Below are 21,857 nucleotides of genomic sequence, written 5' to 3'. Positions count from 1 at the left end.
TCCCCGGATTTCACTTCTCCGGCCACCGCCACATCCATGGCTCCGCATCAAAAGTACCCACAGTGACTCTGGGGTTTGCTAGTACCCCGTACTGACCGACGTTAGCATCGGCATCACATAAGAATAAATGGCCCACCTCTGGGACGGGCCTCGTGGGAAGCAAGCAAATTCGTGCCCTGTACTTCTATCACACTGATTTCCATATTACCAAAAAAAAAAGGAAACAGCTTCTTTGAAGGACAGGAAAAGGGCTCTCGCACATCTGCCATAATGCACGAAATCAACGAAAAGGGCCACGTTAGGGTCAAGACCGTCTTGATGGTTTTGACCATGTCCATGGCTTCGGCGTCCATGGGCATGACAGCCTCGGTGATCAGCACGACGTTGGGACAACCGTCATTCATTGTCAAGATGGGCCTGGACGGTCCAAACGGCGCCTCTTTGACCGGTGCCGTCACCAGCTTGTACTATGTTGGCGCGACCTGGGGCGCTTTCGTGCACGGCTGGTTTGCAAATCGATATGGGCGCAAGCCATCGATCATATTCGCCATCTGCGTGACTCTTGTTTCGCAGGCACTGCTCACTGGAGCTGCGAATGTGGCAATGTTTATTGTATTTCGCTTCTTTTTGGGCTGGGGGTATGTCCTTTTCCGCGTTGCTACACTACAAAAGAAGACTGACGCTGTTGAGATCAGTGGCTTCCAAGCGATATGCGGCGTTCCTCTCTGGATCAGCGAAATTGTCCCACCACGGCACCGTGGCAAACTCTCGGATATTCACGCCGTCATGATCAATGTTGGCTATTCGATCATCGGGTTTGTCGGGGTTGGCTTCTACTACTACGACTCACCCGACGCCTGGCGTGCTCCGCTTGGTATCGCCATGGTCCCTGAGATCATCTTCCTAGCTGGCTGCTGGTGGCTCCCCGAGAGCCCGCGATATCTCATTGCCCGAAACCAGTCTGCGAAAGCGTGGAAGATCCTGCGTGCCCTTCACGCGGACCCGAGCGACCCAAGCGATGAATTTGCCAAACGCGAATTCTACCAGATTCACGAGCAGATACGGTTTGATCAAAGTCAAGACACCAGTTGGAAATTGATCTTGACGCGGCCATCGTATCGGAAACGCGCGTTGATCTCTGCAATGCTCAGTTTTTCCATCATGAGCGCGGGTCTCATCGTGATTCAGAGTAGGTTGATCCTCAATTCTGTCCAGACCTGGTGGGAGTATAACTGACGATTGGGCCTTTAAATCAGACTACGGTGTCACCCTGTACTCTGAACTGGGCTACACGGGCGTGGATACTTTGCTACTGCAATCAGGCTATACCCTGACGTTGTGCGTTGCCAGCATGATCGCCATCACTTTCGTCGACAAGGTCTCGCGCCGTAACTTGATGGGGACAGGCTTCGCCCTCCAGTGCATCTGCCTCATCATCTACACTGCCCTCGTCGCCAACTTCCTGACCGGGTCCAACAAATCCGCACAGACGGCCGCCGTGGCGTTCATCTACCTGTTCGGATGCAGCTTCGAGCTGTGCCTCGACGGGCCCGAGTTTTTCTACATCCAGGAAATCTGGCCGAGCCACCTCCGCGCACAGGGCGGTGCCATCGCCTTCATGGTCTACAACGCCATCAACATCTGCTGGTTGCAGGCTGCGCCCACGGCATTCGAAAGCATCGGCTGGAAATTCTTCCTCGTCTTCATCATCTTCGCCGCCCTGGGCTCCATCACCGTCTTTGTTTTCTTCCCCGACACGCTGCACAAGCCCATGGAGGAAATCGCAGACATGTTTGGCGACCCGGACTTGGTCGTTGTCCATCAAACCGCCATCACGAGCGAGCTGGTGGAGGCGCGGTTCTTGGAAATGCTGGGCGATGGAACGGACGATCCGCACACAACGTCTATTTCAGTGCAGGAGACCAAGGGCGACGGCGACGGGCCAGCAGTGCACTCTGAGAAGGCCTCTGTGTAGACGAAGCTAGAGGTAGAGACGTGGATTCCGCGGTTGAAAGAGGGAGGAGGCTAGCGGTTCACAATGGGATTGGAGAGACAAAAACCTGGGGTCGAGGAAGTGGGCGAGGCTGCAATGGGAAATGTACAATTGATACTACTCGATATTTTGCCTCCCACATAACAAGCCACGTTAGAATGGGATTTCTATCTCCTTGGACCTCACGCTATACATTGCTCCATTGGAGCTATCGCCTTCCCGCACAGCATTCTCCGAATAGACCTACAAGCGATTGAACGAAAAGCCTTTGAGCCGCGCAACCTAATCGTTCAGTTTCTCTCTTCAACGATCATTTCCCGGTCCATTATGGACCGAGGTGTATTTTTCCACAAGACTCATGTTCTCGGAGAAGAATCTATATCCTGTCCGTGGAGGTGCTTCCCCAGGGGTGATTCGGGAAAGCGAAGCCGGAGAGCAGAAAGGAGGGACCGCAGCCATATGACCCACGTCTCGCTGAATGCAAAAGGGCAAATAACTCAGTGATGGCATAAACCGGGTCTTTGGTTAAGAAGGGGTTTCTTAGTGCTTGAGTCTCTTGAGTCTTTTCACAAGTCTTGACTTACATCGTGTCGTTTTTTTATAAGAGCTACTTGGCGCCAGATTGTCTGTCCTCCATTCCCGAACACATTGACACATAAAGGGGCACGAACGAACGCCCTGTACCTCTTGGGCAGACATCGAACCGTAGTCGTCGCGTACTTTCGTCGCTTAGAAGTGAGAAAAGGGAGAAAAAAGATGGGTTCTATTTCGCCCGAACATGATTTTGAGGTCCTCGTGATCGGAGCAGGGATCTCGGGGATCTACATGCTATACAAACTACGCGAGCTCAACATCTCTGCCCGAGTCCTTGAAGCTGGCAGCGGCGTAGGCGGAACATGGTAAGAGACGAAGTGTCTTTTTCTGTTAGTAGGGGCCTGGATTTTGTACCTAACTCCTTCATGAAATAGGTATTGGAATCGATACCCCGGAGCACGGTTTGACTCCGAGAGCTGGACCTATGGCTATTCGTTCTCCAAAGACGTCTTGAAGGAGTGGGACTGGAAGGAACATTTCGCTCCGCAGGCCGAGACGGAAAGCTATCTCAATTTCGTGGTCGACAAATTCAAGCTTCGCGACGGCATCCAGTTCCAGAGTCGCGTTCGTTCGGCACACTACGACCAGGCGCGTAACCAGTGGAAAGTGACGACCGAGTCGGGGGAAGTGTTCAGCGCGCACTTTCTCGTCACGGCCATCGGCGCCCTGACCAACCCGGTCCTGCCACGGATCCCGGGCATTCCCAACTTCAAGGGGGCTTGGAGCCACACAGGTCTCTGGCCCAAGGAAGGCATCGACTATGCTGGAAAACGGGTCGCGGTGATAGGGACAGGTGCCACCGGCATACAGACCATCCAAGAGGTAGCCAAGTCGGCGGTCACTTTGACCGTCTTCCAGCGCCGACCGAATTGGTGCTCGCCGCTGGGCAACCGAAAGATCGACGCCGAAGAAATGGAGAGCATCCGAGCGCGCTACGACGAGATATTCTCCATCTGCAAAACGACGCCGGGATGCTTCATCCACCAATTTGATTCCCGCAGTGTCTTTGACGTCTCGCCAGAGGAGCGGGAAGCGTTCTGGGAGAAGCACTACCATGAGCCTGGCTTTGGGCTGTGGATGGGCAACTTCCGCGACGTCTACACGGACAAAAAGGCCAATGCTCTCCTGAGCGAATTTGTCGCAAAGAAGATCAGGGAGCGTGTCAAGGACCCCAAGGTGGCCGAGAAACTTATTCCCAAGGACCACGGGTTCGGCACGCGCAGGGTCCCGCTCGAAACGCGATACCTCGAAGTATACAATCAGGAGAATGTCGAGTTGGTGGATCTGAATGAGGAGCCCATCGAGCGCATCACGGAGAAGGGAATCAAAACCTCGAAACAAGAGCGAGAGTTCGACGTCATCATCTACGGTAAGGCCATTCATTCATTGCGCATTCTCTTGTCTAGGAATTGGATTGTGTATCATCCCGAAATTCGGCGGGCTCTTGCTGATCATGTGTCTTTTTGAAATCTAGCTACTGGATTCGACCCTGTGACCGGAAGCTTTAATGCGATTGATATTGTCGGCGTTGACGGGCAGCGGTTGAAGGAATTATGGGCTCCGGGACCAAAGACGCAACTGGGGTTCTTGGTCTCAGGGTTCCCAAACATGCTAATGGCCATGGGTCCGCACTCGGCTCTTGGGAATTTCCCACGCAGCATCGAATACAGCGTCGAATGGATCGCGGATCTCCTTGGATATGCGCGCGACAATGGCGTCTCGGTGATCGAGGCAACGGAACAAGGCCAGAAAGCGTGGACGGAGCATGTCAGAACCTGCAGCGACGGGCTGTTGGTCAACGATGTCGATTCCTGGATCACGGGGGTCAACAGCAACGTTGACGGCAAGAAGACGCGGACCTTGGTCATCTACAACGGCAGTGCGGTGGACTACCGAGCTCGCTGTGACGAGGTGGCTAGAGAACGATACAAGGAATTGTCGCTGAAGCCTTGAGCGGCGCGCACTTTCCTCGCCTAGAAAGAATGTCAAACATGTCAATCCCCTCCGTTCCCAAGACTCAAACCATGGCCATGACAAGTGCCATATATATATACCTAATCGCTAAGGCTGAATAGCAAGTCCCAACAATGGTACGCCCGGCTCTCCCGTCAAGTGAAGAAGAAAAGAAGATTGGACGCTGGTCGGGACGTTGGAATCAAGTGCTCGTATGACCTTTGCACATGTCTCGGCCTTTATTGTTTGACAATCACCCGCTGTTTCACGCCTCGGGAGAGTTTGGCCATGGGTCGACCGAGCGAGTTTAGCTTGGGGCCCGATGCAAATGGTCTCCCCCCATTTCGGACGAGCCTCTCCAGCGGCGTTTCGCTCTGGTTTCCTTGAACATCTGGTGCTGCCAGGCCCGTCTCAGCGAGGTGATGACCTCCAGTCCGTGTATGCTACTTCGGAAGGACTGGCCAATCTCGGCCAGCGCTTGAATGCAGACGACAAAGTTATGCTGCGCTGCTTTGCCCTTGGCTCCCGAGTAAATGCAGCTGTCGTAAGCGTGCACAACCCCGGCCGTGACGGTCGACGCGACCGCCTGGACGTTGATGTATCGTAGTCCGTAATTGGCTTTGAACACCTGCAGCAGTTTACATATGATGCCGGCAGATTTGGTGCACATCTCACCGGCGAGGATTTCCGAGTCTGATTCGTGGACAACGAACGGCCGATTGAGGATGATGAGGATCTGATGGTATAATATGCTTGGGGGGCACAAAGATTAGCACTCTCTGTCTAAAGAATCCGTTTGCACACAGGTAGGTAGGTGATATCGTCTCACTGAAGCTGGAGCACAATCGGTGCTGGGACCGGAGAAGGCTGTTCTTCTCCGTAGTCGACGTGAAGCGCTGGAGGCAACGCCGCGAGCCACTGTTGGAGTTGTTTAGCCATGGCCGGAACGAAGAGCTTAGCATCTTCCGAGACAGAAGCGCTGCCGCCGTATCTGGGAGGGGAAAAATCTTTAGCAAAAAAAAAAGGCACATGCAAAAGGCAGATGTTTTTTTTTTCCCCCTTTTGGTGGCTTACAGTGTTTCATAGATCTTTCGCAGCTTGATTGCCAACTGCGCAACACATGCGGTGACGGAACCAATACCGGAAGCATCGAAAGCAGGTGGTAGCTTCATCGGTGCGCCGTCTGCATCAAATGGCTGCCAATCGCTATCGTTCAACGCATCCAGACGAGGGGCATCGTATCGCATCCTGCTCATCAAGTAAGGCCGCCCACTATACGTACTGTGATACCTAGTATCCCGCAAAGACGGTCAGAAGAGATTCTATCATCTCACGAAGGGGGGAACCTGTGCTCCTTTCCTGCTTCAAACCTGCTACATTGGTATGGGGGCAACACTCACATGTCGGCAGAGTACACAGTCCAAAAGAGACTTCTGCGCACGTCTTCAAGAGCTGGAGTGTTCTCCTCATTTCCAAGATAGTCGTCGTTGGTGCCGAGACGGAGATGCAGCCCGAGATCCGTGGTCATCTGGACGGCGACACCTGTGGCCCGGTCAATCCTGGAGCACGGTATATGGTATAGATTTTTTCGTCATCGAACCTGAGTAAATCCAACCTAGACATCGTCAGTCCCCAATGTCTATAGCCTTGACTGCGTTACCAAGGGGACTAACCTCGAGAGTCACGGCCGTTGGCGGACTCAAAAGCCGACAAAATCACTGCTGCTTGTGTTGTGGCTATCGTCGGACGGTCCATTTCCGTCTCGAGGTATAACCGGGTCCTTGCGCCGAAAAAGTCGGAAGCGCTGTCCTGAATGGCAGGATGCCGTCGTGTCGAATACAATGCGCCGACCGCAAGACTAGGAGAAAAATTGTATAAGTGTCCGACTCTATAAGGTGCTGCCCTGGACCTTACACTGCATTCTCGAGTGCGGGCGAGAATAACGCTGTTTCAAAGCCCCGGTAGTACAGCTCCTTTTGCTCGAAATACGTCTCCTTGTTCGCCTCGCTGACGAAAGTGTTGTGCCACGCGAAATAGAGACGTGTCAGATGGAGCTCGTATTCCGGGTCTGGAGTCCAGCCCAAGTGCGCCCGTTTGACCACGATTTCGCTTTCCTCCCGGAAACTGTGCATATCTGGTCGGTAAATGGTTCTGAGGTCGTTGGGAAGCATCGACAAATGGCTCGTGGCCCCAAAGTATCGCATGTGTCCGTCCTCCGCAAGACACATACGACCAAGTCGCTTCGATATCTGCTGGGTGATGTCGTCCTCAGAGGTCTGCGATCTCTGGTCGAAACTGTTTGCATTCAGGTTAGCACCGACTCCGGGGCTTTGACTCGGCGATCTGGACTTTGTTTTCTGGCTTGCGGCCGAAGTAACGGACGACATCCGTGACAAAGACTGTTCATGTCCCACGTTAACCAACACCGGTGATATAGATTCCACTCCGGCTCCGTATGCCGCGCCCATATTTGACGATTGCCCCAGGTCGGGAAATCCAGTCAACTCTTCATCCACTTGCTCCCAGAAGTCCAGATCCATGTCCCGGAAAACGATCGGTGTCGAGGCAGAACAGTCAGGAATTGTCGTGGTATAAGGGCCATTTACAGCCGCCGAAGGGTTTAGTTCTGGTCCTGCATTCATAAAATGGTCAATCAGCGCCTCTGACGGCGTGCTTCTGTCTATCACGGGAGCCTTTTCAGAAATGCTCTCGTCTTTTGAAGCCTGAGCCAAGCGTGCCTCAACTTCGGCCAGCCGGTCGGTGAGTTCATTGATGGTCTTTTTCGTCGATTGGGCTCTGTGAAGCAAACATCGTGAGTTTTGTATTTTTCCCCTCCCGTATCGTTCTGAACCGACCTTCGTTTGTCGTCTCCAAGAACACAGTCTGTGTTATACAGTTGGCAATTTATGCATTTGGGATGCCCATTATCGCACTTTAACATCCCCTTTAGCTTCTTCGGCCATTGGATTCCAGGAACACGGTCGGGAGTCCAGAGAGGACTCACTCACTCACCCTTATCTTCTTCTTGCGGCACTGCAAACAGGCTAGACGAGCGTGTCGTTTTTGGGAACCCTGGGCTCCATTCTCCATCTTTTTACATATCAGGGAGCCAACCTCGCGCAATTGATGAGAAGCCTAGACTCTAGAGGTGTGACGTCGGTTGGTTGTGGAAAGTAATTTGATTGTCAATTGAACAATCAACCGCTGCATGGAAGGATGGTAATAGGGTCTTTTGAGAAAGCAGGCTGGCAGGATGTTGCCATCAGGTGGATTTTGCGGGGTGCTTTCATGTGGTCCGTTGACCCAAGTTCCCCAGACTCCAAAGTTCAAGCGAAGCCCCCAGAAAGACGGTGCTAAGAAGTACGGAGTACCTCTCGTACAGAGGTTTTAAGTCTTACTTGGCAACTATAAGTAGCGGACTGGGCCAGCCATAGGCCGCTCCAAGGGCGGCCCATTGGCTAGGAAGCTTTTTTTGTGCTGGTGGCCTAGGGGTTGCACTACTTGAGATTGGGCGTCACCAGCTTAACCAGGCACGCCAGGGCAGAAGACATTTGCATCCACCATCCATCTACAAAGGACTTAACAGGTGCGTCTTGCTCCCATCCGATGCTTGGTGGGAGCATTCACGAGTGTAGGTCTTCATTCTGCTCTGTTACAGCTTTGATATGGGGTTTAGCAGCCACGCAGCGACCCGTGACTGTGAACAAATCCAGGATGGCCATGCCGGAGGTACTTGTCCGTGGGGATGATTCGCCGAGCCTGCTTCTCAACCTCGGATACGATGTGGAACCAATCAATTATCCCGCTTTTGTACGGCACAAGACGTTCAAAGGCTTGAGTTATTGGGGCTGTTTGGGGTTCAATCAGCCGTTGTACGAATACGAGGTCAGGCTCGAGGACCCTGAGGCACTCCCGATCCTCCAGAGCAGTCGGTGAGAAGGAGGACCTTTGTTGTGATCGGTTAGTAGGATGTTTCTCTACTGTGATAAACCAGAGGCGAAAGACATCCAGCCCAGCTTCGAAGAACCACTTCCGCATTTTGACAAGTCACAGTACATAGTCCTCGAGCGTGCTGGGGGCAAACAGCTCCTCGGGTTGAAATCTCCTCTGTGCCAATCCCTGATCAAAGGAATACTGCAAGAACTTGTCCAGCACATGCCTGTTGGCCTCGAAGCCATCTTTCCACCAGCGATCGTCGCCGCCCATCAGCCTCTTCGTCTCCTCCACATGGTCCTCCAGCCACGGTAAAATGTACCGCAACGCGGCCCGCTCCTTCAACGGCTCGTATGCCATCTCCAGACTTCGGGCAAAGGCCTTGGTCAGGCTCTTCGCGATCCACGGGTTGGCGTCATAGACGCTGCGCTTCAGGGCCACGACATGCATGATTGGAAATATCTTGGTGCGGGCATAGTACTCGGCTTCGATGGCTTTGAAGTCGTCGAACAGCCTGGTGACGGTTTCTGGCGACGTGTCGAACGACGAGGGCTTGGTGGCGCTGAAGATGGCGTCGATCTCCCCGTCGGCGAGCATCTGAGATAGATTCTGTCCGGGCTGGATCGCGGTCACTTTGATGTCGGCCGGGTAAGCGTGTGAGACCTTGGAATGTCGGGGTTTGTCCGACGGTTCAATGGCACCAGTGTAGAAGTGCACACTGGACAAAGGCACCCCAAAGTCTTCTGCTAGGATCCCGCGTTGCCAGACTGCTGCTGTCACTGTGGTTTGCAGAAATCATTAGGAAAGGGCTAATCTCTCTTGGATGGGTGGGTGGGAGGAGTCGCGATCTGGAGATACCGACTTTGATACTCTGGAGTTCCAATGCGTTTCCCACGCAGATCCTCCGGTCTCTTGATGCCGGCTTTGGAGTTGATGTACATCGACTGGTGGCGGAAGAAGCGAGACGGGAAGACTGGCAGAGCGATGAACGGCGGGTTGTCTTGATTCAATGTCAGGACATACGAGGACAAGGAGAGTTCAGAAAGATCGAATTCCTTGAATCGAAGTTGGCGGAAGAAGCTGTCCTAGCCCATCCATATCAGTCACTCCATATCCCTCGTCACAACGGGTTTGACTGCTGAAAAGGTGATAGGATAAATGCATACGTCTCCTCGACCCGATAATTGAGAAATGTGAGCTCGATTCCTTCTGGCCGCACTCTGCCATCTTCAATGGCTTTCATCCGGTCGTAATCCCAACAGGCAAAGGACAGCTTGAGCACCATCTTGTCGTCACTGTGGCTATGTCGAGCCTTTCATCCAGTGGTGGGAGGGTATTCTCCCCCTGTTGTTTGCTCACTTGCTCTTTTTGTACATTCTACGTGCTTCAGCCTGCCTCCAATCCCGGGGTCTCCAATGTGTCTTCGGGCAGTTTCCGGAGCGAGGCGCCGTGAGACACAGGGTCTGGGCCACCACTGAACAGGGAAATGTCTCGATCCGGGCCCCCAGTTTGTCGGCGCCACTTTATAAGATCCGCGGCTCATTCCGACAAAACTCATCCTGTCAATGCCGGGGTGAGACTCTGGGGCTGGTGAGTCCACGAGGTATAATACCCCACAGAATGGCATGTGTTTGAAATGCTGCATCCCTAACCCCCAGGCTCACAGGTTCACAGCAAGCACTCACATCTGCTTCTCACAATGGATTCGGACGACAAAGTCCATGTTGTGGTCTCCAAAGACGGCTCTGAACAGGCGATTGAAAACGCCGTCTCAGAGAAGCCGGATGATGTTCGACGCGATCGTCATGGATTTCCTCTTCTCCCCCAGCCGACTCGTTTTCGCGACGACCCCCTGGTAAGAGGCAAAAAAGTTTCTATTATCTGAGGTTATTCAGCTCACTGACACGATCTCGGCAGAACTGGCCATCATGGCTGAAATGGCTCGTGCTCCTCCAGGTTTCATTCCTCGCCATGCTGGGGCCGTTCAATTCGGCTGTCGTCAACCCTGGATTGGTGCCGCTCGCAAAGCTGTTCCACATCCCTGTCGGCCAGGCGTCGTACCAGACGACCTCGGTCATCATCTCTGTGGGCATTTCGCCATTGTTCTGGACACCGCTGGCCAATGTCTATGGGAGACGACCCGTGTATCTCATCTCGACCCTCATCGGAATCGTTGCAACGGTCGGCAGCGGCGTCGCGAAAACATGGCATACTTTGATCATTGCTCGGGTTTTCAGTGGCGTTGGTGTCGGCGCAGCGATGGCTCTGGGTGCTGCCACCGTCAACGACTTGTTCTTTCTACATGAGGTACCGCACCACAATCGCTTAAAATCCCCCTGGTTCGAGCACATACTAACACAAGATTTAGAGAGGCTTGAAGATGGGCATCTTTACTGTCTTCTTGACCAACGGTGCTCATGTTGCCCCAGTGATTGGAGGCTACCTGGTACAGACCGCCGGGGTTCGCTGGGCATATTACTTCCCGGCCATCGTCAACTCTGTGACCTTTGTCGTCATGGTCTTCGCCATGCCTGAAACCCTGTTTTCCCGCTCCGAGAAGGTGCTTGCACAGCACGAAGAGAGGACCTACATGCAGATGCTCTTCAGCTTCCGCAGAAACGCGCTCCGAGACCGAAGAGTCCACCTGCGAGATTTCGTGCGACCCTTTGAGATGATGTACTATCCCTCAGTGTTCCTCACGTGTCTCTACTACATTGTCTCGTTCGCCTTCTCCTCCATCCTACCAGCAGTGACAGTCGCCATTCTGTTCACCAAGATCTACCATTTCAAGACCGGAGCTATTGGACTCATGCTCGGCCTCCCCCTGCTGATCGGCTCGGCTCTTGGGGAGTTTCTCTCCGGACCCTTTTCGGACTGGTTCATGTACCGATATGCGAAGAAACACGGAGGAGAGAGAAAGCCTGAAGCCCGACTGCCCGCGTCTCTTGGAAGCCTCCTGCTTTGCCCTACAGGAATCATCGTCTACGGCGTCTGCCTGTACCACAAGACCCACTGGATGGGCCCTGTGATGGGAATGGCGATCGCCAGCTTCGGCCTACAGCTGGTCACCACAGTCAGCTACGCCTACTGCAGCGACTGCTACAAGCCGCAGTCCGGGGAGATCAGCAGCCTGTACAACTTTTGGCGACAGACGTTTGCGTTTCCTCTCGGCTTTTACGCGTAAGTTCCTTCTTGATCCTGGGGTTTGGGAGAGATTCAGACTGACATCTACAGTCTCCCGTTCGCAGACGAGATCACCATCCAGTGGGCTTGGATCACGCTTGCTCTTTTGACGGCGGTGACATCCATGGGGATTGTTGTTTTGATATTCAAGGGTGAGGAGTGGAGGAAGCGGATCGGTCAGCCGCAATTCCACAAGGATATTTAACCTTGTGCGAATATTTTGGGTTGCTGGATGCAGATTTAGATGTGATACGGTATAAGAGATCTACATACCGTGGTAGACCGGGTTCAATGACCGGCTACTTACGAATGACGGGGGAGTATCAAAGGAGTCGAACGATGGATATTCGTTGTCTCGTCTTAGGGCTCTTCTTGGTGATCAAGGGGTTCTCGCCCTATGCAGTTCATGCAATATAATTAGACAGCACATCAAGAGAAACGTAGAAACACATCATCTTCTCTGACAAGAAACCCCTGAACCTGGTCTTTCACCCCAGCCCCATGCATGATCCCGTCACGTGCAACCCCCAAAGTGCCGCATTTTCCCCGGATTCTCAATCCTTGAATTCTTGCGGGGTTTTGCATTTGCTTTTGTTACCACCACATCTTCTTCACCACATTGACCATAAGCGAAACACCGGGCGAATGGGAGATTTCTACGTGAATGGATATCTATAGCAGCACAGAGACCATCCCGGCCCAAGCACAGTGCTTTGCAAACACGGCATCAGAGCCATTCTATTCCTTTTGATATGGCGGATCCACCGCTGAAGAAGAGACTTGCCTCTGGGAAAGCATGCACAAGCTGCCGAAGGAGGAAAAATCGATGCGATGGAGGCCGCCCAAATTGTTCGTCCTGCCAAAGTCGAGGGATTCGCTGCATGTATCCCTCCTTGGTGGACGAGCTCAGCCTTGACGAGTAAAGCGCCGGATGCCCTGTTTTATTTCAGTCCATGTCTGACTCCTTTTCAGGCTCAGATCGCTGGTAGACCTCAAGGCGCGAACCAATGTTGGAATTGTCAGCGAATGTCAGGAACAGGTTCAGCAAACTCCCTTCTTTGAAGACGACGATGATGATGCCGCCGCCGCCGCTGCTGCTCCGGCCGCCGATGTCACAATCCAGCACAAAGTTACAAGCGTCCAGACGCCCCTCTCCACTAGTCCGTCAGAACCTCAAGACCCCGAGGCGTTCTTCGGAGAGTCGTCGACCTTCGCCTTCGTCTCCAAGGTTCAAACGACGAATGCACCGCGACAGGCCCTCACGCCCGCGAATAAACGCCGCCGCCTATCGAGTTCACGCAGCTCTCAGACTCACAGTCTCGATCCCGGCCTGACCCCCCGAGACTGCGAGGACACGTATGGACTTCCCTCGAAAGACCTTGCGGACAGCCTTGTGGACTTGTACTTCAACCACGTGCATCGCCTCTACCCCTTTGTTCACGAGCCAAGCTTCAGAACTCAATACGAACGAATGTGGACCAGCGACGGGGATCACTCTGACACGAAAGCCACCTGGCTGGCGGTTCTCAATCTCATTTTCGTTCATGGGTGCGAGTTTCACGATCCCATCGAAGGGAGAAGTGCCTCACATTCGGCAACGAGATTCCTCGTACGGGCTCGAAACATTGTGTTTGCGCACATCTTCAAGGAAGGGAATTTGGAGCTCGTCCAGGCCCTCCTTTTGATGTGCCACTACCTCCAAGGCACTCTGGAGCTGACTGAATGCTGGAGCCTGAGCGGACTCATGATCAGAACCTCCATCAGCATTGGTCTCCACCTCAACCCTTCCCCTGCCATGTCCGCCGTCGAAAGAGAAGTCAGGAAACGTGTGTGGTGGGGTTGCTTTGTGATTGACCGCACTTTGAGCATGAAGTTTGGCAGGCCACCTTCCATCCCCACGGGGAATGCGTCAGATGTCGAGCTTCCGTTGCCCGTCGACGATCAATATATCATGAACGACTCGATTACGCCTCGGCAGCCTGCGAATCGTCCGTCATTGACGTCCTTTTTCATTCGGACGATCAAACTCGCACATATCATTGACAGCGTCCTCCTCAAACTGTACTCTTCGTCGACAAAACCGTGGACTTCGACGGTGCCGTCTCCTAACAAGCAGGATCACTTCACCGAGATATTTGGCCACTCGGTGCTATTGGATGGGGAACTACTGTCCTGGTGGAATGGCAACCCATCCCATCTGAAAGACGAGCCTGACTATCCGGACGGCCCTGATTTCCAGCGACAGCGCAATGTCATGTACATTCGGTATGCAAGCCACTACAGGACTATCGAATGAGTCACTGATCTAAATGCAGGTTTTTGAATGTCCGGCTGTTGCTCCATCGTCAGTCATTTCTGATATTCAGTCGACAAGAAATCGAAGACAGTTTCCACAGAGATGTGGCCATTGCTTCATGCAACCGTTGTATATTAGCTGCCCGCGAGACTATCAGGGTCATCTACTCTCAGTATCGTCGTGGGCTGCTGAATTCTCTGTGGTACAATCTCCACTGTAAGGCACCGCCCACGCACACTGAGTCTCGACTAACATCTACAGACGTATTTACTGCTATCGGAGTGCTCTTGACGTTACAGACGATGGAAAGATGGAAGCTAGAAGCGCTGGGTCAGATCGGGCTGGACGAAACCCTGGAGCTAGGCATGGAATTTTTAAAGGTGGCCAGCAGTACCAGCACGCTGGCATCGAGGTACCTGATCCTGCTCGAGCGCATCCAGACTCAAGCGAGTGGTCGGGAGACTCCCCTTCCCGGTCAGCCCTCTAGTCAAGGCCATCTAACACAGCATCATCCGGATAATTCGGACCCGGCATTGCTGCCGGCAGACAGGACTCCCTTGCAGCGACCACAAGACGAAGGTCAATTGCTGCTCAGCTCGGATCTTATCGACTTTGACGACTTGCTCTTTGGAACTGGTCTTCCGAGGGATCTTCTTTCGGCTGATTGGTCCGGCTTTGACCCCCTGTGACCAGCTAGTCGTTTCTACCATGCCAGCAACGAGCCCTGCCACCAATGCTTCCTGCCAGATTACGAAAAGGCTGGTGCGGAGTCTCCAACTTTCTTGGAGTTCGTTGCCACATTTTTGGAGACTTAAGCGACGACTCAACGTGTGGATCTTCAAGGCTGCGTGGACCTTGCAAGTATCCGATCGGAATGGAGCCGTGGGAAGCCGCGGCTGGGAACCGACGCCCTGGAAGAGGAGAAGGACCACCGCCCCTTTGCAACATGTCTCGGCATATTAAAAGCACGGAGGCCACTAAAAACAAGCGATAACAAAGTGTACACGGGACCCAAAGACCCTCAGAATGCATGGACGAGCGGCCTCTGTGGCTGCCCAGGTTGTTGATTTCGTGCGCCAGTTCTCTTGGATGATTCCTGTGGCAGGTGTATTCGTATGCACCTTCGCATTCGTCGTCTACCAGCGATGGCTGTCGCCTTTGGCCAAGGTCAACGGACCGTTCTGGGCGTCACTCAGCCCGCTTTGGAAGTTGCTGGCATTCAACAACGGTAATTTCCACGAGACAATTCTGGCCCTGCACGAACAATACGGACCCATCGTCCGCATCGCGCCCAACGAGGTGATTATATCTGACAAGTCGGCGATTCGCGAGATATACAACACCGTGCAAGGCAGAGACTTTTTGAAGGTACGTGAGCAGCTGGCCCGAAACGATGTCAAGTATCTGACCGTGACAGACGACATACTACGAGTAAGTTTGAAGACGCGCGATGCAGATGGCAACGCTAAAGGATTGGGAAAGTGCATTTACCGCCTTCCGACCGACCATTTTTGGTCAAAGAGACCCGTACCTGCATGCCCAGCGCAAACGCATCGTGTCTCACGGGTACAGCATGAATGCACTCCAGTCTATGGAAAAGTTTGTCCAGGAGCGTCTCCAGATCTTTATGAGCAAGATGTCGGCGTTTGCAAAGTCTGGAGCTGAGATCAACCTGGGGAAGTGGTGCCACTTCTTCGCCTTCGATGTTATCGGAGAGTTGGTATGTCTCAGACGTCTGGTTGTGCCTGTCCCAGACGTGTGACTGATTGTTTGGCGATTGTAGGCGTTTAGCGAGGGATTCGGCATGCTCGAAACAGGAGTCGAGGACGAACATATCCGTCTCATCAACAATCAGATGGAGTTTGGGTCGACGATTGGAATGATGCCGTCCCTGATTCCATATACCAAGTGGACCTGGCTGCCGATTCCGTGGCTGCAGAGTCTGCAAGCGGGTCGTGAGAGGTTGAAGGAGGTCAGACAGCCAAAAACAAAAACCCCCCCTCTGTCTGTGCAACTGGCTAACTATCCCCTGTAGCTTACGAGGTCTCGCGTCGAACGGAGACAGGAGAAAGTCAGCGACCGGAAAGATCTTCTCGGCAGACTCATCGAGGCCAAGGATCCGGTGACTGGTCAAATGCTCGACTCGATTGATTTGCGGACCGAAGCCTTCTCCAGCATGTACGTTTCTCCATCATTCATTATCGGACCTCTTGTTGCCTCGCGCTAACTAGACCAACACAGCGTCGCGGGGAGTGACTCGACGTCGTCGGCTCTGAGCTATACATTCTATCACATCCTCGGCCATCCCGCCGTCTATGAGAACCTGACCAAGGAGCTGCGAACCGCGTTTCCCGAACGTGACTACAAGACTGACGAGACACCCCCGACATATGCCGACTTTGGCAAATTGCCGTACCTGCAAGCCGTGATCAAGGAGAGTCTTCGACTGACTCCCCCTGCGACGATCAACCTCCCACGGTACGTGCCAGAGGGAGGGCGCGTCGTTGCCGGGACGTATTTCCCTGCCAAGGTATGTTTTAGCCCTTTTATATTCGGAAATGGCATTTGCGATTCCGGTCTCTAATGGAAATGGTAATGGTAGACGATTGTCGGAATGTCCGCCCTACCGGTCCATCTGAACCAGGAGACGTTCGGTCCCGACGCTGCGATGTTCAACCCCGACCGCTGGGTTCACGGGTCTGGCGGGATCACTCCCGAAGAGATGCAGCGGTACTGGATGCCCTTTGGCCACGGGTCGAGGCAGTGTATCGGCAAGAACGTCGCCATGATGGAGGTGAGTACTCCCACTCCCTTCCCCCTTTTTCTAGATTCCACTGCCTGCCTCCGAAGCCTTGCCTAGCACTTACCAAACTAACGCACAAACTCTTCCATGGGGCTGTAGCTGGTCAAACTCGTCGGCACACTCTTGCTGTACTTTGACGTCGAGCTTATCACCACCGACACCGGCTTTGGCGGCAACACCGCCAAGAAACTGCCCGAAATCCCCGTGTCGAAAAGTTACTTCTTCGCCAGGATCAGGGATCCTTTGATGGTTAGGATTCGTGAGAGGGGTTCACGTTAGTGCCAGGGATGTGTGGATGGAGGGATTAACCGGGTGGATTGACGCAAACGTCAATTAACGTGGATACGATACGAAGACGAGGAAGGAGATGAAAACGAAAACGAAAACGAAAACGAAAACGAAGAGGGAGGAAACCCGACATATGAGGACAGAATCGTGCTTGTTGATCGATTGGTCCGAATGAGCAAGGTTATAAGGGACTTGAACAAGATAGTTAGATAGACGAGGAGCAAGTATATCAAGACGAACAAGGCAAGGTAGTCAACCTCCCAGACTAGCAGAAATGGATGCTGGCCCAAGACAAGCCACAAGAGCTAGTTCTATTCAGTTCTATATACGACACACAGACTCCCACCGCCTGCTGGCCCTTGCCCTTCCGCCCCTCCACTGACGTAGATCTGACAATCAGAGACCAACCCAGCGATCAAGCCGCCAACCGCGGCCCTCGCGTGGCGGGTGCTGTGGATGTCGCTGTCCGTGTTCATGGTGTGGCGCCACGCGCGGACGTGGCCGCTTGGATCGGCCTCGGCCTTTGCAAAGACCTGGACGACGGTGCCGTTGTGGCTCTTTACCGTCTCGAGAAGGGCGAGAATGGCGGCCGCGTCGATCGCGTCGGCCATGTACCGCGAGAGGGCGTGCAGGTTGTAAGTCGTTTCCCCTCCCGCAGCGGCCGGATCCGTCGCCAGGACAAGGACGTGGCAGTCCTCCAGCTCTGCGCCGCTGCTGCAGCTCGCCTTTGCGCTCCAGGTGGTTTGTGACGCCAGGACGTCTTCGAGCCGGCCACCGTCCGGCGGCAACTCGTCCAGCGCGGACGCAATCCCCACGGCACTCGCGTACCGCGACCTGGCCATGGACTCGTACGTATCTGTCGTGACGGGCACGCGGGCCTGTGCGCGAGCGGCCTCGATCTTCGCCGACGTCAACAGCGGACACTTGACGAGGACGAGATGGACGTCCCCCGCCGCGAGGGACGCGGCGCGCATCATCCCGCGCACCGTCTGTTGTACTTGCGCGGCGTGTTCTGGCGTGCCGACCTCGTGAGGCTCCAGAACCCGCGTGCGCCCGATCGAGGCGACGAGGCCTGTGCGCCGACCGTCCCGGGCGCGCACGAAGAACGTGACGTGCGGGCTGAGCACGCCCTCGGTTCCGCCGGAGAAAATGGTCACGGCGTCCTTTGGGATCAGTGGTTCCCACACGGCAGACGCGAGCGTGCGGGAAAAGTCGTTGACGCAGCCATTCCCTTTTGAGGAAAGTAGTGATGCTAGTTAGCATTCATCCGTTTTCTGTTTTTTGATCCCTTGTATATATATATGTGTGTGTGTGTGTGTATGTTCTGGGCTCTTCCTTCCCTTTGCATTGAAAAGAGGTCGTGTGTATGGGGGAGCGGGAGTAGTCGGCAAGGCCAGACGAAACGAAGGCGGAGAACGGTCAATCAATGCATACCTTCGGTCTTGCCAACCACAGCTAGGATCTGGGATGCGTCATACCCAGCTTCTTTCAGCCTCTCCAGAGGCGTCGTATCCGCCGGAGACGATGTAGGAAATTTGAGAATCTCGACCGCCGCCGCCGCCGCCATACTCGTAGACGTGGAAATTATTACAACAACTATTCCGGCCCCCGTTCGACCATGCAAATATATCGCTCCAAGAAACAACGTCAACGGAGAAGATCTATTCGTCCTATAACTGAACTGCGAACCATAACTCGATCTTTGTATTGTTTCGTCGGACATCTCCAGCGTCAGTCGTACACGCGCGCTATGGATGTCGCTTATCACCGTCGTCTATTCGGCCGTCGGGAGGGCGGCGGCCATTGGCCGACGGCTTACTAGGTACAATGCGAATCGGGTTAGTGGTAGGAAGTATTTGACAACACCATGTTCCATACCTGCAGAATCATCAGGTCGATCACGAGGTGGTAGTATGGTATCCTTCTCGTATATCTGTGAAGACTCCAATATCTCCTCCCTCAAAAGCCAACAGTCCTCAGTTCGCGCTCTCAGGGTGGTCCCACACTTTCCTAGCTGCAGGTCGAGCTGCGATCTTGTGAAACCACTCGTCCACCAGCGGATACTTGCTCTGGTCGAACTCGTCCTTGGTAAAGGCCTTGCCGACCGTGTATTGCCAGGGAGCAAAGGCAATGTCAGCATAAGACAATTTATTGCCGACAAGCCACGGTCCATCGCCACCAGCAGCGCTCTCCTGCTTCTGTCGAGCCAAATGCCCTTCCAACACCCCTACCACCCTCTCAATCTCTTTCAGATAGCGATCAAGAGCACTGGGTAGCCTTTCCGGATGGAACAGTTTGAACCACCCCGCCTGGCCGTAGTACGGACCCTGTCCAGAGACCTGGAAGTAGAGCCACTGCCTGGCGAGCCAGAACTCGGTTGTCCCCGAGGCAAAGCTCAGTCGGCGCTCCTTGTCGTATGTTTCGATGAGATACTCGACGATGGCACCAGACTCCCACAGCGTGATGCCGGTGTTGGGGTCGCGGATAGATGGTAGACGTCCATTGGGGTTGATGGCGACGTATCCGGGTTTCTTGACGTCAGAGAAAGGGACCGGGACGACTTCGTATGGGATTTGCAGTTCCTCTAGAATGATGGCGACTTTTGCCGGGTTTGCAGTCGCAGATTCGCCCCAGAGCTTTATGGGTTTCAGTGGAGAAGACATCCTGAAACCTTGTCAAAAAATGGAGGAAAGATTACAATGTTGGTCGCTGAGATTCTGGAAAAAATTTCATCTGTGTAATATGCCTTCCCGAGGGAGCAGGGTACATATATATATATATATATCTCTAACATGACTCTCGTACATCCCTGATGATTTGGCCAGCCTTCACTCGGCTCAGACTTCTCCATATATTTGTAAGAGCTGAGAAATACAAAAATCAGGCAGCGCAAAGATTCTCCCTTTTCGAGGGAATCCGGTCGAGGATTGGAAGCTTTCCATGTCAAAATGCTATTTGAGAATGATGGAGTACCAAGGTGTGAATCGGAAAGCAAAACTAATCTCGATCAGGAAATATCTTAATGTGGACCCCCCGGACCACGACTCTGAGCTAAGCCCAATCGGGAGAAACTTTTCGAGCACGACAAAAAGCCTCCACCTGAATCCCTCCTCTCCTCGTCAAAAGCCAGGCAATTACGTCTAGAACTCTCTCCATCTCTCCAGACTGATCCATGTCCAATGCCATTCTCAAGCAGGGCGTGTCAAACTTGTAAGATCCGAAGGGTAAAGGTAAGCCCATCACCCCTTTGACGGCGACCGATCCACCTGCTGACGCAGATTCAGTGTGACGAAACCAAGCCGACGTGTCTGCGCTGCTCAGGGTCCGGGAAAATCTGCATCTTCGCCAGCGTGGTCGAGCAGCCCGGCTTTGTGTTCAACCTCGAGAATGCCTACGCGAGCGGCAAGGTCAAACGGCCGAGGGGCCCGCGATCATGCCTGACCTCGCTCCGCCCACGTTTCGACCTCGAAGCACGTGCCGTCGCGTATTATCTCCAAGACCATTTAGTTGTGTCAGATGATGTCCCAGACGTCGTCCAAAGCCTTTGTACGTACGTCGGCGTATGGAAAGGCTCTGGGGTCGAGTCTACGATGGTTGACCTGGCTCTATCGGCCGCCTCACTCGCTGTCTTTTCGCGGGTCAAACAGCATCCACAAGCTGGGGCTGAAGCAGCAGCCAAATATTCCGTCCTTTTGCAATTGTTGAAAGAGCGCATCACGGATATGGAGCTCGCGTCTTGGGACAATTCCCATGAGATCGACGCCTGCTTGCTGACCATGTTTCTCATGGGCCGGTACGAGGCCGCGATGCCGCCGACTAGTTCTACCGTGTCTGAGTCGCTACAGAGATACTTCCACCATGAAGGGGGTCTCGCCGTGTTGAAGGCCTGGGTACAGCGCCCAAATCCACCCCGAGTAACACCCATCGTCAAACTCGGCCGGAGAGGGCTGATCAGATCTTCTCTGCTTCGAACCATCCCTTTACCGGATTGGATACTCGAGGGCGAGCGTTTCGGCGAGCAGGACCGTGAGATGGTGTTTGACCGTGTTTTGGTCGGTGCTGTCAATCTACATCATGAGACCGGGTTTCTTCTGCGGCGAAACGATGGACTATCACCGTCCGCGGTGTTGGCACTTCTAGGTCAGGCGCGAGGGTATGACGAATCACTACGCGACTGGGCCAAGTCACTACCTCCGACATGGTCCTATCAGAGGCACACTCTCACAGACCCTGGTCCATGGCCCAAGCGACACTTCTACTCTCCGACAGCCTATAGCTTCCAGACAGTAGGCCAAGCCAGCGTCTGGAGCCAATACTTTGCCACGAGAATGCTGATCAACAGCACACGCCTCAAATTACTTGACATAGCTCGCCGACCTTCATATCTTGGTTCTCAATACGGACAGAGCGAATGGCTCGAATCGTCGATCCTTCTCAACTCCATGGCAGACCGCTTGGCCTTTACCATCCCATTTGCGCTGGGCAGACTCGAGATGTCGCAAACCTCAGACGGGGAGACTCTAGTAACAGTAAACTTGGACAAGGACATGAAGCCCTCTCTCGCGGCTCTGATAGTGTGGCAATTGACCCTCGCCGCGAGCATGGAGCGAGTCGATCCCAAGCAGCAGCGCTGGTTCCGTTCCGAGACCGCGCAGCTGGGGAGAAGGATAGGAAACCACGTCCTTGAATCTGCAGAAGCCGATGGATGGCTTGTCCTCTGAGCTGCAAAAGAGATGCGTCGCAGACCCGTTAAAGAGCCAGAACTCCAGATCCTTGATGCTTCTGAGGTCACAACATCCTTAGCTAGCGGGAAT

General features: G+C 53.7%; 10 protein-coding genes across 10 annotated transcripts; 6 read left to right on the top strand and 4 right to left on the bottom strand.

Annotated features, from left to right (window-relative positions):
• Positions 1-270: 270 nt before the first annotated feature.
• Positions 271-1,975, top strand: AYO21_03782 (hypothetical protein; the record flags this gene model as incomplete). Its single annotated transcript, XM_022653756.1, has 2 exons — positions 271-1,189; positions 1,257-1,975. The coding sequence occupies 2 exons, from the start codon at positions 271-273 to the stop codon at positions 1,973-1,975; spliced, it is 1,638 nt and encodes a 545-aa protein (XP_022513999.1).
• Positions 1,976-2,749: 774 nt separating this feature from the next.
• Positions 2,750-4,540, top strand: AYO21_03781 (hypothetical protein; the record flags this gene model as incomplete). Its single annotated transcript, XM_022653755.1, has 3 exons — positions 2,750-2,892; positions 2,962-3,956; positions 4,062-4,540. The coding sequence occupies 3 exons, from the start codon at positions 2,750-2,752 to the stop codon at positions 4,538-4,540; spliced, it is 1,617 nt and encodes a 538-aa protein (XP_022513998.1).
• Positions 4,541-4,847: 307 nt separating this feature from the next.
• On the bottom strand, positions 4,848-7,630 carry AYO21_03780 (hypothetical protein; the record flags this gene model as incomplete). Its single annotated transcript, XM_022653754.1, has 9 exons — positions 4,848-5,292; positions 5,370-5,531; positions 5,615-5,788; positions 5,941-6,082; positions 6,141-6,155; positions 6,214-6,398; positions 6,455-7,336; positions 7,396-7,423; positions 7,549-7,630. 9 exons carry the CDS (start codon positions 7,628-7,630, stop codon positions 4,848-4,850), a joined length of 2,115 nt encoding a protein of 704 aa, XP_022513997.1.
• Positions 7,631-8,587: 957 nt separating this feature from the next.
• Positions 8,588-9,758, bottom strand: AYO21_03779 (hypothetical protein; the record flags this gene model as incomplete). The annotated part of the gene is made up of 3 exons (XM_022653753.1): positions 8,588-9,252; positions 9,336-9,553; positions 9,640-9,758. 3 exons carry the CDS (start codon positions 9,756-9,758, stop codon positions 8,588-8,590), a joined length of 1,002 nt encoding a protein of 333 aa, XP_022513996.1.
• A 414-nt stretch (positions 9,759-10,172) lies between these two features.
• Positions 10,173-11,861, top strand: AYO21_03778 (hypothetical protein; the record flags this gene model as incomplete). The annotated part of the gene is made up of 4 exons (XM_022653752.1): positions 10,173-10,328; positions 10,391-10,780; positions 10,842-11,653; positions 11,708-11,861. The coding sequence occupies 4 exons, from the start codon at positions 10,173-10,175 to the stop codon at positions 11,859-11,861; spliced, it is 1,512 nt and encodes a 503-aa protein (XP_022513995.1).
• A 591-nt stretch (positions 11,862-12,452) lies between these two features.
• On the top strand, positions 12,453-14,641 carry AYO21_03777 (hypothetical protein; the record flags this gene model as incomplete). The annotated part of the gene is made up of 3 exons (XM_022653751.1): positions 12,453-12,505; positions 12,629-13,921; positions 13,972-14,641. The coding sequence occupies 3 exons, from the start codon at positions 12,453-12,455 to the stop codon at positions 14,639-14,641; spliced, it is 2,016 nt and encodes a 671-aa protein (XP_022513994.1).
• A 337-nt stretch (positions 14,642-14,978) lies between these two features.
• Positions 14,979-17,256, top strand: AYO21_03776 (hypothetical protein; the record flags this gene model as incomplete). Its single annotated transcript, XM_022653750.1, has 8 exons — positions 14,979-15,320; positions 15,409-15,672; positions 15,736-15,924; positions 15,988-16,130; positions 16,194-16,482; positions 16,555-16,746; positions 16,855-17,014; positions 17,111-17,256. 8 exons carry the CDS (start codon positions 14,979-14,981, stop codon positions 17,254-17,256), a joined length of 1,725 nt encoding a protein of 574 aa, XP_022513993.1.
• Positions 17,257-17,354: 98 nt separating this feature from the next.
• On the bottom strand, positions 17,355-18,610 carry AYO21_03775 (hypothetical protein; the record flags this gene model as incomplete). Its single annotated transcript, XM_022653749.1, has 2 exons — positions 17,355-18,274; positions 18,478-18,610. The coding sequence occupies 2 exons, from the start codon at positions 18,608-18,610 to the stop codon at positions 17,355-17,357; spliced, it is 1,053 nt and encodes a 350-aa protein (XP_022513992.1).
• Positions 18,611-19,019: 409 nt separating this feature from the next.
• On the bottom strand, positions 19,020-19,706 carry AYO21_03774 (hypothetical protein; the record flags this gene model as incomplete). The annotated part of the gene is made up of 1 exon (XM_022653748.1): positions 19,020-19,706. The coding sequence occupies one exon, from the start codon at positions 19,704-19,706 to the stop codon at positions 19,020-19,022; it is 687 nt and encodes a 228-aa protein (XP_022513991.1).
• Positions 19,707-20,222: 516 nt separating this feature from the next.
• AYO21_03773 (hypothetical protein) lies at positions 20,223-21,764 on the top strand (the record flags this gene model as incomplete). The annotated part of the gene is made up of 2 exons (XM_022653747.1): positions 20,223-20,273; positions 20,328-21,764. 2 exons carry the CDS (start codon positions 20,223-20,225, stop codon positions 21,762-21,764), a joined length of 1,488 nt encoding a protein of 495 aa, XP_022513990.1.
• Positions 21,765-21,857: the final 93 nt, after the last annotated feature.

This window comes from Fonsecaea monophora, assembly GCF_001642475.1.
Source record: "Fonsecaea monophora strain CBS 269.37 chromosome Unknown Scaff19, whole genome shotgun sequence".
In the NCBI taxonomy this organism is placed as follows: Eukaryota; Fungi; Ascomycota; class Eurotiomycetes; order Chaetothyriales; family Herpotrichiellaceae; genus Fonsecaea; species Fonsecaea monophora.
Note: the sequence above shows the minus strand (reverse complement) of the source record. Positions and strands in the feature narration are given on the sequence as shown.